Here is a 15,090-nt window from a genome sequence, read left to right on the forward strand (position 1 = left end):
GCAATCCTACTTCCGTAGTGATACTGCCTCGGAAACCCAAGGAGGGGTCGCTATGAGTCGGGGCCGACTCGACGGCACATAACAACAACAACAATAAGCTGATATTGATGTATACTTAAAAAATCCCTTAGGATTGCTTTTCTCTATTAATTACTTCTTTAGAATTTTCTTTTTTGTTCTTAGTTTTGAAACAAGAGAGAAAATATGTTTTGAGAAAAATGGCTTAATCTTGTTGAACGAATGAGGCACTTGTGGTTCAGCAGCAGAATTCTCCCCTTCCATGACAGACTCGGGTTTAAGTCCTGAAGCCCAGCCAAGTCCGTCAGTGGAGGCTTGCATGTTGCTATGATGCCTAACAGGTTCAGCAGAGTTTCCAGACTAAGACAAACTAGGAAGAAAGGCCTGGTGATCTACTTCAGAAAGTAAGTCAATGACAACAATGATCCAATTCTACTGTCCTGTTCTGCATGGATGGCCAGGAGTTGGCAGTCAACTTGATGGCAGCTAATAACAATTTAATAAATAACAGGGTATATGTACCCATTTTCTCCATCAACGGAGTTTGACTCAAACAGCTAGGTGTTTTCGACCAATCTATACTCTGGATTTTCTGATTCTTAGGACAAATATTTTTAATGTATGTTTTATTTAAACTATGTAAAAGATACAAACATAGTAAGCTCTAAGCTACTTAAGGGGTGAAAAATGATGAAAGGGAAGATAAACCAAAATAAACCTACTAGTGGTCCGTCGTGCTGAAGAGGAGATGGAACTGTTGAGAGAGAAGGAATTCTCATCTCGGTCTCCTGATCCACCTCGGCGAGGAGGGAGAATGGAGGAAGGCCTTGGCAAAGAGGAGCGCTTTTCTGGGCTCTTGGTAACTCCGTCCTGATTGAGGGAAAAGAGACCATTGCATTCTTGTGAAGCTTTGCTCTAATTACATGAAGTGATTACATTGCTCTGACTTCTTTTCCTGTGGTTATGATAGCTGGATTTATTTTAAAACAAACCAATAAATTTTATGTGCTTAAAAGCATTTCTACTTCAAAACTTAGACATCGCATTTGTACAAAGGTCCAAGTCCAAACTATTTATGATATATAATGTAATATATTATTTAGATTATATATAATGATATATTACAAAATATACTATATATCATATATAATTTGTCTTATGAGTTTATATTTAAAATTACACATTAAAATTTCATTTTAAATTTTATCTTCTTAAAAAGATTATAGGAGCTCTGGTAGCATAGTGCCTAAGGCACTTGACTGCTAACCAGAAGGCTGGTGGTTCAAACCCACCAGCCACTCCTCGGAAAGAAGGCTGGGCAATCCTACTTCTGTAGTGATACTGCCTTGGAAACCCAAAGAGGGGTCTCTATGAGTCAGGGCCGACTCGATGGCACATAACAACAACAACAACAACAACAGCAAACAAAAAGATTATTATTGAATTAGTCTTGGATAGCATATTTGGATACAGAAATATATTTTGTATATTTTTTCACTGATTAGGTTGTCACTAACTATTGAAACTTTCACTTTGTTTTGTTTCTTATAGGGTCTCTTGTTTATGTCTCATACAGTTTAGAACTTGAAGTCTTTGGTTTCATACATTTCCTGCATCTTGTCCTATAACCTTCTCCCAAATTATATTCTGTTCTGCACCTTTTATTGACCTGCTGCCTTACCTTGTTCCCTGATTTTGAGAATGGCATACGGTCTTTGGAGCCCGCTGAGTTGGGCTGTATTAAAAAACTGTCAGAAAATGTAGACCTTTTAGTCGTACTAGGGCAGGCTGAACTGCATCTTGGGGACTTTGTGCTACCCTGTAAGGCAGGAATCTTTGACAAGGTAGAATTCTAGCCATGAGAGAAAACAAACAAAAGCATAAAATAAACCAACTATGAAGTGAAAAGAAAATTAAAAGAAGTATAAAAACGTTAAGAAATTAAATGTTTGACTTTAACAAGAACATATAAATGGTTATAATTAATGATAGAGATGGATATTTATGTGAGAACAAGACACATTCAATGAACATTTCCTTTTAACTGGAACTAACTTAACAATACACATAAAAAAAAATGTAGGCCATACATAAAAATGAAACTTACACTAAATTATTTAACTTTATATTAATCAGGTCTAGACCAGGTTTTTATAGTATTTGATATCCTTTACTTCCAAGAGTTGCGACTGTTTGTACTTGGCAGATAGTTGCACACTGAAGATGTATTGAGTAAATGGTAGGTGGATGGATGAATAGAAGTATGGATGGATGGATGGATGGAAGAATCAATAATGTGTAGGGACTGGATCTGTGAAATTCTGAGACCAAATGGATGGTTTGATGCAGGAATCTGTAAGTACATTACTGTACTCAGAGAAACAGAAGACATTACTGAAGGTAATAATGCTGTCATTTACCTTATGAAAAAGGACAGGAAAGACCCTTTGTGGCAAGAAACCTCCTACTATTAAACTCTAGGGCCAGAATTTGGGTCAGAAGCAGAAAAAAAATATGAGAACACCTCTCTGGTGTGGACCACTTGGGCAAATAGTCATTGCAAGCCCTCTGAGGCTGAGGCAGCCACTTTTCTTCAGCAGTGAATTGTTCAGGAAGAGAATACAGTTTCAAGATGTTCTTGTCTCTGCAATAAACTTGAGTTATTCTGAGGATCCAATTATAGAAAGCTTTTGGAAACACTTCCCACACCATATATTTATATCGAATACAACAGTCAAACATTTAGATATATATTCCTAATACATACTATTTTCAATGAGTTTACTTTAAAAGTGAATATTACATTCACTTTTGCTTCTGTGCTTCTGGGGGAGGGGGGCAGAAACTCCCCAGAGGGTCCCTTATCACATTCTCATGAGTAAGTGAGACTTGGCACAAATGGGCCAACTCTTTGCAAATTTCAACTTTTCCCAAGTATTCTGTAGTGATGGAAATTACTCCACTATGAGACCAAAATAAGAGCTCCAAATACTAAATTCCATTGTTCATGGATGTGTTACCAATGAAAACCACGTTTTATTAAATAATCCTTCAGATAGAAGAATATTAAAAATATTATTAAAAATATATAACAAATGGAAATTAGATGATGATTAAGCCCTTTTTATGCTTAGTGGCTAAGTTTTTTCATGTAATTTGATATATAATTCTATAATTTAATAACAATGTAGATAAAATGTTTTCTAAGGATATCTATGCATAAAATCTCAAATTGATCCATTGGTTTACAATGGATATTTGAAAAATAACTTGGGAATTTGTCAGAATTGTTTTTCTAGGAAACACAACCCTTAAGGTATATACATAATCCATATATTGATAACATTTCAAGGACTTTAGAACAGTATATATTTGAGGGCTGTTAATGTAAATTATTTTTTTAAAGATTAAGAAAATTCTTTTAAGGCAATAGATACTGCCCTTGATCAGAGAACTGCAGAGTTCATATATAATGAGTCCATTTGATGAGTAAAATGGATGCTGGGACTAGGTTATATTCTAGGGTTAATAACATTTTTATAATAGACTATAGCTGGTATAATGTGTTATAAATTCTAAAATGAAAGTCCTCACCAAAGAGATTGCCCATAAACATCACAAGGCTTAATTTACAAGAGTTGATAACTTCTGAGGAGATTGTCTACAAGTCAGTGGGTTGGCTATGTGGCATTTTGAAGAAAGTTGTGCTGGCATGCCACGTGTCTCCTGGGGGACTCTGTTTAAAATATAGGCAAGTATGGCAGCCAAAGTATTTTCATCATCAAATAATTAATATAGTTCGGATGTCACAAAAATAGCAGTTGAAACTGAGATTTCATCCCAAGGTTTAACCTCTGTGCCTGCTTCAGCAGAATCAGAAGCACTCACAGATTGCACACACCACTTCTTGTTTTAGACATGCAGCATCTTGAGGGGGAAGTGTTATTGGGTCAGCACAAGTCATTCCTTTTTGATTGATCCCACTCACAAAAGACTGAAAAGCCAAAGTGTGACTTTTGGGGGAAAATGGAGTAATTGCATCGCCTCAATACAGAAGAAAACTATTATTAAAGCCATGCTAAAAACAAACAAAACAAGTAGCCAAATTAAAAAGAAAAATGAAATAAAGGATTATGAGTAGGCCAGGTTCATAATAAAGATCAATTGAAAAATCAGAGAACTATTGTGATGGATGTACCAAGTATCAAAGATAAATCAAGCAAGAGTTAACCTCAGGGTTTTAGGAAACACACAGAAAGAAGATGGAGTATTGAAATGAAAACAGGAAGGTAATGAATGAGGAAAAAAGAATGATGGTGTGATCTCTCTCCTTCAGAAAGACTACACGGGCATAGATAGGAGAAAAAAAGTCAACTTTGTGTCAGAAGATGTATATGGTTTCTGTCCTAAGTGTAAGCATTAAATGTTGATTCCTATTGATTTACTCAAAGACCAAAGCAGTTGGAAATTTCCAATAGATTTTCCCAACACTGTCCACTTAAAAATTCTTTTCTAAAAGGGGCAAAGCTCAAACTTACTTTTTATATCACCTCCTGAAGACTTCCTTCTTTCAAGTAAGTGAAAACAGTAACAATAACCACTATTTATTGAATGAATATTACGTGGTAATCATGTACTGTTTTCCAAAGTTACTACATTTAATTTTCACAACTAACATGACATAGGAATTTTTAATCCCCTTATTCTTGAAAATTAAAGCATGGAAAGTAAAAGACCATGTAGGTAATGAATGTTCAAGATTTAGATCTGGTCTGGTCCACAGCCATGCTCCCAACCACTGGAACTTGATACTTTCCCACCAGAAACAAAGGCAAAGAGACACAAATCTTGAAATCATACTGTGCTCAAAATAAAGCCTAATATTTCTCAGAGAAAGAAATAGATTCTATTGCTTGCCATCTGTTCAGGAATATGTCTGCAAACGTTTATATGAAAATATATTTTTTTAATCAGTGCAATACCCTTCAGGTTCAAGATGATAGAAAAGATTTGGTTGTCATTGGAAATAAAGAACTATTTTTCACAATCAATAAAAGGTGGAAGTAATATCTCCCCAGTTTATAGAAGGTCAAACAAAGACCTTGTAATTTACATTTCATATGTGATGATGAAACTCAGAACACTGTGATAAAGTAAAATGATGAACATCATTAAAACTATTAGCTGTAATTTTAGGATTTAGTTTTTTCTGTCACTCATAAAGAAGTAAAAATGTTTGATACTGACTGTGTCCTGTCAGATGAAGGTCTTTACAGTATGATTAATAACAAAGAATGAAATTAACAAAAGAAGATATAGAAAGGATTTATAAATGAAGAAATGCAACATCATTAATAAAAACAAAATGGTCTTTCATTTCCATAATTTGGCAAATACAACAAAGACTGGTAATAAAAATGAAGCTGGACAACTCTCATATACAATTGGAAGGCATAAGGAGTTAGAACTTTTCTGGAGGGCGATTTGGCACATGTAACAAAAACTTTAAATACAGGCATTCTTTTACAAACAATAGCTTCAGTACTGGGAAATTACCCTAAGGCAAGTAGTAGGCATGTATTCTTGGGTTTAGCCCAAAGGCTTGCTAGAGCAAAATCATTAAAATAATAACAAAAATTTGAAAGTCTAATGATAGGTAACTGAGTATATCTTTGCAAATAAATAAAATGAAATATTATACAGTCATTAAAATTATGTATAGAATATGGAAATATGTTTATTGCTTAATAAAACTGTTTAATGTTTATTGTTTAATAAAATCCACACAATATATGATACCATTTTCATTATTAAATATATAAATATGTATAAAAACTAAACTATTTTATATCTAAATGATCATTGCAGTTATCTTCAAAAAAGGGAATTACAACTGATCTTTTTTTACTTCTTTTGGTTACCTAAATTGTTGCAATCTAAATGATTGCAAGCTATTTTGTCATAGTCTTATTTTTAACAAAAAAAAAATGAAAATGCTTAATAAAACATAATTTAGTGTTTATTACTATAGTTTATGCTATAAAAAGTAAGTAAAGTGAGTCCCTCAATTTTCTGTCAGATCATCCTGCTATTTCATGTATTTTTGTCCTACTGATAGACAGCCTGCACTCTGACCGCTCTCAGCAACTTCCATCATTTGACATCCCAGAAGATATAACTATATGCCTGGATGGCACAGAGAAGCACTTTGGGTGTGCGGAAGGTTTAAAATAACAGTAAGAGTAAATAAACATCTAAAGTCTAAATTACACTTTAAGTTATTTTGGCAAATAATACAGAAAAGAACGTCAAGTGAAGAAAAAGGAAAAGCTTATTTTACTCACAGAGACTTTGTCCTTTGCTTGTTTAAATGCACCGGGAGCCTGAGTTGATTCACCACCTGCTGCTGTTGAAAAGAAAAGACACAAAACAAACAACCCCAAACTTAGTGGCCAAGGACCACATAATACATTTTTCAATACCTTTTGGATATTCAGTTACTAATGACAGGCAAAGTCTGCCTTATTTTAAGACTCAAATTAAGTAAAGAAACTTGTGTAATGTAACAGCCTGTGGCTGACATTTCTGTGTGCTAATTAATGTAACGGAGTGTTTACCAAGCACAGGTAAACACATCAAATAATTTTCTGTTCCTACCAAGGAACATTTGGATCACTGCACACAAGGACTGATCTTGTGGAATGGAAGTCAGACAGGATTGCAATTCGTCAGCCACAGAATTTAAGGAAAAGGGGACTGGTTGGCTTCTAGATGTGCCCTGCTCTAGAGGAGTGCCCACGGAGACTCCCAAACACTCTTCTTGTTCTGCAAGCCAACCGGCACGCCGGAAGATGTTGTTGGCATTCCATATTCCAGGCTGTCATGGTCAGCTAACCCCATTCCCTCTTCATTTCACAATGTAAAAAACGTAATTGTGTGATGTGAAGACGTACCACGTGAGTAGAGAGTGGAAGAAAAATAGTTTGTCAAAGAGAGAAAACACGAGAGGAATTTTAAGTTCAGTAATACAGAACGTGTTCTACACATGCACTTCCTGTATGAAATCATTACCACATCTGTTACTGTTGTTTCTCTTGCTGCTGTTTATGCTTCTGGTTTGAATTTTAAACTCCATCATCTCTAGCATATTTTCTGTTGATGACTTACCTGATTTAAAACAATTCTTTGTGTTTTTGAAAACCACTCATATTATTATACTTAGGGGAAAAAATTTAAATTATAAAATAAAATACTCAAGCGTGTGTGTTTACCTCACCTACCCCATTGTTGCAAAGCTGATTCTGACACACAGCGACTCTATTAAGACAGAACAGAACTGTCCCATAGGGTTTCCAAGGCTTAAAATCTTCACAAAAGCAGATTGCCACATCTTTCTCTCCTTTTGATTAGCAGCCAAGTGCTTTAACCACTGAGCCACCAGAAGAGAGAAAACCTCAGGGGAGAAAAATACTTAGAAGCAATCTAAATGAAGCCTTGAAAAGATTCTCTCACTATGTGCAGTTCTAATTAAAAAACATTAACTCTGCAATATGCTCTGAGTTACACAGGACTGATCAGTAAGATAATTCACAAAGTCTAGAACTGGTTTTTTAAAGAAGCAGTACAAATGAGGCCTTCTGATTGCTTCTACACTGGATCTCAAATTTCTGTGAAATAGTTCTCTTTAAACTCACAATTTCAGGTCTGGTATATGTTTTCCAATACAAGGGTATCTTAATCTTTGACTAGAATAAGGGAAGATACTAATTAGTCCAAAAATTTTGATTTCCTGTAAAATTCAAAAGGCTATTAAAATTGGCAGTTTGAATATTGGTGTCACTGCATTAAACCATTTGACATTTCCTCTGCAATTCCCCAACCCCGAGGGCACCTTTCAGTCCTTTCAGGTAGGATATCGGACTAGTATGCCCAAATTAAGATATTCTTCTGCCTGCCCAGCTTTGTCTAAATAGACGAAAAATACCAAGTTTAATGATGCTAAAAACCTCAGAAAATGAACTCCATAAGATGTCATACAAGATTTAGAGATATGGTTTTAATTCCTAACTCTTAATTTAGAGGAACTCCTCATTCTGAACCTTCATCATCAAGGTTTGTGTTTAAACCTTCCACTTTCAAATTGTGCATTAGCAGTTCCTCAACAGCAACACATGAACTGAGTCCTATGTGAAGAACAGAGACACAGAACACTGTAAATTTTAGTAGCTATCACAAACCATCAACGACTTTCACTTTCTTTCTCTCACAACAGAGATTAATGTTGCTCTTAAGTTTTAAAACCATCCAAAGATTTATAGAGAGGCATATATCATTTATAACGGAATTGAAATTAATTAGCAAGCCAGTATCTTATTTTGTACACTACAAATCTGCCACTTAGTAAGTGATAAGGTAAAATATATTATATATTAAGATTATCATAGTATCATTACACATATAAAATGAATACTTTTCACTCAAATTTAGGAATTAAGTTTGCACTGTAAATACCTGTATGGACTTTTATTTTTGTAACATGTTTCATCCCTTCATTGTACTACTTGTTACTTAGTAAAAGTGAGTATGTTTGGAGAAGACAGAGAAGTAGAAAGTAGCAAAACAAACAAATTTGGGATCTAAGATATTCAAGTTTGATACTGAATTATGTAGGAGAGTTGGACAGTTTTGATCCAACACGTTTAAGAAAATCCCAATGACAGAGTGTAAACGAAAAGATGTAGTGCGGCAGACTGAGAGGCTGGCTAGTTTTGGGCATGAGGACAAGATCTGATGAGATTATCAGACAATTACATTTTTCTTCTGTTTATTTTCATCTAAAGAAGAGTTATTTTGCAAACGTAATTTTACCTCCCATTTTCCTTTTCATTTTTAATCTCCAAATTGCTGTGCATTCTTGGTGATTTTTAGGAAACTCATCAACATCAGTAACAGATTTGGCAGTAACAATGTAGAAAATAGGAGAAATAGTATGTATGGGCTTAAGCATGAAGGAAGTTAAAAAAAAAAAAAAAAAAAAGCAAAATAATGAGAATGCGTACCACAGTGAAAGTCATCACCATCATCTAACCAAACACACAGAATGAAAACAGGGTCCTCATCATGTGACACTAGGGTACGATGCCAAGATACAATCACGCACTGGTTAAGTCTGAATATGACAAAGAAATACATGAGCATGGTCTCTTCTGCAAAGGGAGAATAATGATACAAGACATTTCAAAGCAAAATTGTTCAGGACTGCTAAGATTCTCGGGCGAAAAAAAAAATGAAGAAGCTGCTACAGCAATGACATTGAAAAAAAAAGAAAAAAGAAAAAAGTCTACGTTTGCCAGCCACATTGCAGAATTGAACAGTCACCTGTCGTTTTCCGCTTAACACAGGAGAGATGAGTTGGTCTAGTATATTTGATAGCAGGTTTTAAAATGAATTTCCTGGAGGGAGAGTGGGCCTGAACTTCTGATTTTTTAGCAAGTTCAGCCTTCTTATAAACTGCTACGAATGAGAAAACACAAAGAGCATACCGTCAGGAAAAAACGAACACTTGGAGCAAAACCGAAAGAAATTTCATAAGTAATTCGTTACCACTGTTAGGCAGTTTCTTCTACAAAAGAACAATAATGAACTACTTTACACAACATTTTTAAAGAAGTGATTGTTAAATGAACCTTTTTTCCTTCTCACTTCATCTCTGGAGACTGTGCTAGGTTCCTTTTTAGCTATTTTCCTTTCAGGAGTGGAAATTCTGCCTCTCCCGGTTTTAAAAGGCTTTTCTTTTCTATGTTTCTCAAGAGATGATCTCCGAGCTTCCTTTTCAGCTTTCTCCTCTTTAGGAATAGTTTCTAACTGTTCTGTCATGATGCTCCTATCATCATCTGCGGATCAAAGCAAATCATGACAACAACAACAAAAACATTAGTAACAAATGTACAAAATCTTTCATATACTTAACAAAACGCAAAATAAAGAAATAGAGGGACATTAAAAAAATGTTAAATTAGTGGAAAAAGTATTTTTCCTACTTGGTTATTGGGTTTTATCTGGGAGTAGGAAATTAAAAAAAAAATAATAACGCACACCTTGAGTGTCTACCCAGAGGCTGTCGGCGTCCATGATGGAGTCATCGATGGTGGTCTCGTCTCTGTAATCATCATAGGTTTCTGTCTTATATTCCGAAAGTGCAACCTCTTCTCTCTCAGGGGAAGCTGGAGCCTCTGGGGAGCCATCCTTGGGTTCTGCCTGGGCTTCAGCTGCCTCTTCCACTTCGAGTTCTTCTTCATCGTGAGGAGAGGGTCTCCTTTCCACCTCAGGCTGCTCTAGGGCTGCAAAACGTACACTGTGGGAACCAGACTCCCCTTCGTCAGTTGTGGTTTGCACTACAGTGATGAAATCATCCTCAATGGTTACAACGGACTCAATCACTCCTTTGTGTTCACCGGGGCAGGTCTCCACGAATTCCTCCCTGACACCTGGAACACCCAGGTCGGTAATCTGAAGGGTGTCTGAGCGGAAGAGCAGCTTATCGTATTCTCCCTGGGCTTCGATCTCTTCTTCCTCACTCTGAGCCTCTGCTGGTTCAGACACAGTTCCTTCCAGCACTGGTTCTGCAACATCTGAGGGAGTGATAGATATATCTGGGGTCTCTTTGCTTTCTTCTTTTGGTAGCTGAATAACTTCCATCTGCACATCAGCTCTTTCATCTGTGGCTAAATCAGCCTCTGTAACAGCAGATACACAAGGTATATCCACTGACAACTTGATGGCAACCTCGTCTTGAATGAGAGATGACTCTCGGGATATATCCTTCTTGCCCTCATCAGGTTTCAAGGACTCCATGGTGAGGCTTTCGTGCTCACCACTAGACTCGTAGGACTCCTCCTTGTCCACAGCCTCCTGGTGTACCAAGTCAGGTTTGGCTATCTTCTCTTTGACTTCTGTCTCACTCACTTTGGTGCCTTCTTTCAAAAGGCCAGACTCAACACCCATAACTGCATCTGCCTCCTGAGGCACTTTGGATGCGGGGGCCAAGTCCTGTGGTGTCTCCTCAAGTTTAAACTCTGTTGCTATTTCAGCCTCCACGGTTAGCCCTGTGGCCATCTGTCTAAAGTCACTGATTTTAACATCTAATTGATCAGCTTCCTTTGCAGCAAAATCCAGTTCTGGTTCAGCTTTTTTGGCTGGTTCTACCTCAGCTACCTCTGGCACTGAGCTCAGACCTTTCTCTGTCATGACAGGTGATGTATCTTTTGATGTTGTCAGTTCTTCATCTAATGATTGCTCACAGGTGACTCCTAATCCCAATGTTTCAACTTGATCGCCAGTGTCTTCTGTTTTCTTGGCATGTTCTTTTGAATCAACATGTTCTTCACCCTTTTCCAGTACAGTATCTAGCTTATCATTTGCTTTTCTTTCCTGATCAAACTCCCTGCCCAGTCCTGAAGTATGTGAGGATGTTTCTTTCTCAGCACCGAACTCATCTTTGACTCTTCCTGCAGCTGCCAGTTTGACTTCAATCAAAGAAAGGTCTGTGGCCAAATCTCTTCGAACTTTATCATCTGTGCCTTCATAAAAGGAACCACTCTCCCCTGATAAATTCTCACTGTCTTGAACAGGTGACGGGAGTGGGACTGTGTATTTATTGAACACACAGTAGCCCAGGTCTTCTAGCTGACTGTCCGTTTTTACAATGACATGGTTTTCCCCAGTCACTGGGGGCAAACCAGTGCAACTTTCTTCAATCACAGTTTCTGATGGGACAGATTTCCTCCTTGTAACCTCAGCATCTGCACTAACAGAAGCCAATCTTGACCTTGTGCCTGCCAGATCAAGCATTTCCGGCAAATCAGGGGCCATGACGGTCCCATTTTTATAATAATCTTTGGCTAGGAAAGGTGACTCACATGATGTCTCAGGTTGAGTATTTTCCTCTCCTGTAGGTTTTTCTTCTTTGATTTGTTCTTCTACCTCTTTGTTTTCTATTGGGAAGCAAGGGGCTTTCTCCACTGCAGGTGTTGTGGCCGGAAAGTAATCATCTCCTTCGTCCATACTTCCACTAGTGTTGGTTAGAATATCAGAAGCCAGAGGAGAAAGATCATGCCCTCGACCAAAGTTAAATCCAAGGGCTATGGAGTCGAGGCAAGACATGGGCAAATTGATTGACATACTTCTTTGTTCTATCGCAGACCTACCACCAAGTCCTAAACTTCGGCTTAGTGTCAAATCATCCTTATTCTTACTGTGGAGATCCCTTTTCTCCCCATACACTTTTGGATCAATAGTGAACATTCTTTCTTGAGGAGAACTGGGTTCTTCAGGTAAATCAGATGGATAACTCTGTGCAAGAGTGCTGTACCCTGTTTCTTGTGCGACAGCATGAGGCTGTGGTTCTTTTCCTGCCTGCATTTCCTTGTCACCATTTTTAAACATGGGAGATAGAGTATCAAAAGACTCACGGGCACTTTCTGTTTTGTCACTCAGTTCATAGTAATCACTGCCTGGCTGAATGCTTTTTGTCACTTCCTCTTTCAAGGCAGATGTTTCAAAGTACTTGGACATACCTGACTTATCTTCATAAAATGGCATGTCAAGCTCCGATGATGCTGCAACCCCAACCCTTTCAATCTTATTATCTTTGTCAGCAACTTTCTCTTCAAAAAGTTCCTGGATTGAACTCTTTTCACTTAGTGTACATGGTTCAGTCAACACTTTCTCCAATGTTTTAGAGGCCATGGCTGAATCTGTAACTGCTTGCTCCAAACTTGGAGGGAATGAGTCCTGTTTTAACATATCTGCAGTCGGCTCTTGACCTTTCTGTTCTTCTTTTGAGAAAGTATGCTCTGTGGTGGTCTGAATTATGCCCGTTTCATCATCTGTCAATATTGGAGGTTCACTTTCTTTTTGCAAAGCTTCTTTGTCAGGGATGGTAGTTTTTTCTTCAAAGCTGAGGTCAGGTTCCTTTTCTGTAAGTGTGGGTTCCTGTTCACTGAGAGTGGAAGTCTCTTTTTTTTGCACACTCTCTTCCTTTATGGCCCCCTTTTCTTCTCCTGCAACTTTCTCTGAGATATATTCTTCCGTAATAGGAATATAAGTGTCTTTGGGTGAGGTAATTGCCACTGAGGCTGGTGTTTCTGCCATTTGATCAGGTTTATCCTTAAGGGGCTCTTCAACTTTAGAAGAATCTTCGGCAGTCTCTGGGCCAGTGCCTTCTTCTAGGGATTTTCTGTCATCTGGTTGTAATAGGACAGGGGCAAAAGGTGATGCTGCTGCAACTATTTGATTCTTCTTGACATCTAAAGGAAGAGTGAAGTTTCCACCTTGAAAGGGACTTGGCATGGGAGAATCAAATTGTTTCCCTTCCCATTTTGGGATATCTTCAAGCACATCTTTTTCCTTCATAGGTGTCAGGGGACCAGGAGATATTGGAGCAACTAAACCCCACTCATCCTTTTTGGCTTCCACTGGCATTTCAATGAACCAATCCTTTTGCTCTTTTTGAGTTGGAGTCTCTGCAGGGAAGCCAATGCCAGGTAGTACTAGGCTTGGTTCTGTCTTCTGTTTAAGGTCTTCTGGACTGGCACCAAGAGTGTGATCAAATAGACTGGCAGGTGCTTTCTCTTCTTCTTTGCCTCGCATGTCCTTTCCATCAGGGGATGGTTCAGTTGCTTCAGGCTGAGACACTAAGGCAGCGAGTTTATGATCTTCATCAGGCTTGCTTTCCTTCTCTGGCTCTTTTGCTTCCTTGTCTAATGGCTCAGTTGTAGAAGGAGTCAATTCCTGTTGATCATGGAACTCCATCTTCAAGGCGGTAGGTAAACCTGAAGTAATTGGGTGGATTTTTAAACAAATAATAGGCAATTTCTTTCAAGCAGTTATCTTAAAAATAAATTTTGAAATGATAAATGAATGGTAGTGTAAAAAGAAAAACTATGGAACATGCAAGCATGCCACCCATTTAAAAATCAATATGAAAATGTCAGGACTGAGGTATATGTGAACTATGGCTAAAATGAACTCCCATTGTGAATTAAGGTGCACAGTAATTGAATTAAGAGTATACTTTTGAATGCCCTTCTGTCTTTTTTGCTTACTTTTGGTCTTTCCTAAACATTACATGATGTGCAATATAGTAGAAAAAATTTCATGTGCCTTCCAGAGATAAAAATGATAAACTAAAGAATGAGTACCTAATATGAGGTTATAAAGAATATATTTGAAGTACTAAATTTGTATACAAACTTATTTCTATTAACTTTTTCATTCATTTTCTCATTTAAAAGTGAATTGGCAGGCCATGGACCAAAGACCAATTCATTCATAGTAATATGAGTGTCAACAGTTTTAGGATCACTTGATCAGCAAATGTGAGGACCAAATTTTGGGGGGGTATCAGGAGGTTTTATACATAATCTATGTTTAAATTTCATTAAATTCACATTTGTATGTAGGTTTAAGGAAATATGAATTATAATTACTGGAAAGTTGTATGAGTAGAGTGAAAATATTTTTAAAAGAATCAATTATTAATATACTTTTCTCTCCATGGTCATGACCTTGTTCCCTGGAACTTGACCAACTGGAGAAGCATTGCTTAGTAGCAGCTTTAGAGATGCTTCCCAGAAATTGAATAACTCATATTTAGTTATTTTTTCATTCACTAACCCAAAATTTAAAGTCAAGGGCATTTTATTATGGTCAGTAGGGCTATAGTAATCATATAGAAACAATTTTGGGAAAAACAGTAAAATTCAACCATCTCTCAAAGAGCAAGTGTATGGATCATCACTACCGTAATATATACTTGTGTGTCCTGTTGTAACAAAAGAAAAGAAATACTTCATGAACTTCTAATGAAGCTTAGATGAATGAAAATGCAAGAAATATGGGATGATCAAAAGGGGTTGGTTGCCATGAAGAGGAAATGATATGAGAAGCATCAGCAGGAGCTTTGAAGGATACCAAACCAGTTATTCATTGAAGCATAAAAAAGATAGCACATTGTGGTTGCAAACAAAAACGAGTCTACCACTTAAGCCTCTATGTGCCAAAGACCAAGTC

At 37.1% G+C, this 15,090-nt stretch overlaps 1 protein-coding gene across 1 annotated transcript in view; it reads right to left on the reverse strand.

The window, feature by feature from the left end:
- Nucleotides 1-15,090, reverse strand: part of MAP2 (microtubule associated protein 2) — a 78,533-nt gene that overhangs the window by 31,724 nt on the left and 31,719 nt on the right. Inside the window, exons 5-9 of the mRNA XM_042783657.1 lie at nucleotides 10,116-13,850; nucleotides 9,705-9,911; nucleotides 9,397-9,531; nucleotides 6,363-6,424; nucleotides 741-888 (exon numbers count right to left, since the gene is read on the reverse strand). Of these exons, the coding sequence (XP_042639591.1) occupies nucleotides 741-888; nucleotides 6,363-6,424; nucleotides 9,397-9,531; nucleotides 9,705-9,911; nucleotides 10,116-13,850 (4,287 nt within the window). The remainder of the gene's footprint in view (nucleotides 1-740; nucleotides 889-6,362; nucleotides 6,425-9,396; nucleotides 9,532-9,704; nucleotides 9,912-10,115; nucleotides 13,851-15,090) is intronic.

This window comes from Orycteropus afer, unplaced genomic scaffold (assembly GCF_000298275.1).
Source record: "Orycteropus afer afer isolate SDZICR_OR568_19922 unplaced genomic scaffold, OryAfe1.0 scaffold00002, whole genome shotgun sequence".
NCBI lineage: Eukaryota > Metazoa > Chordata > Mammalia > Tubulidentata > Orycteropodidae > Orycteropus > Orycteropus afer.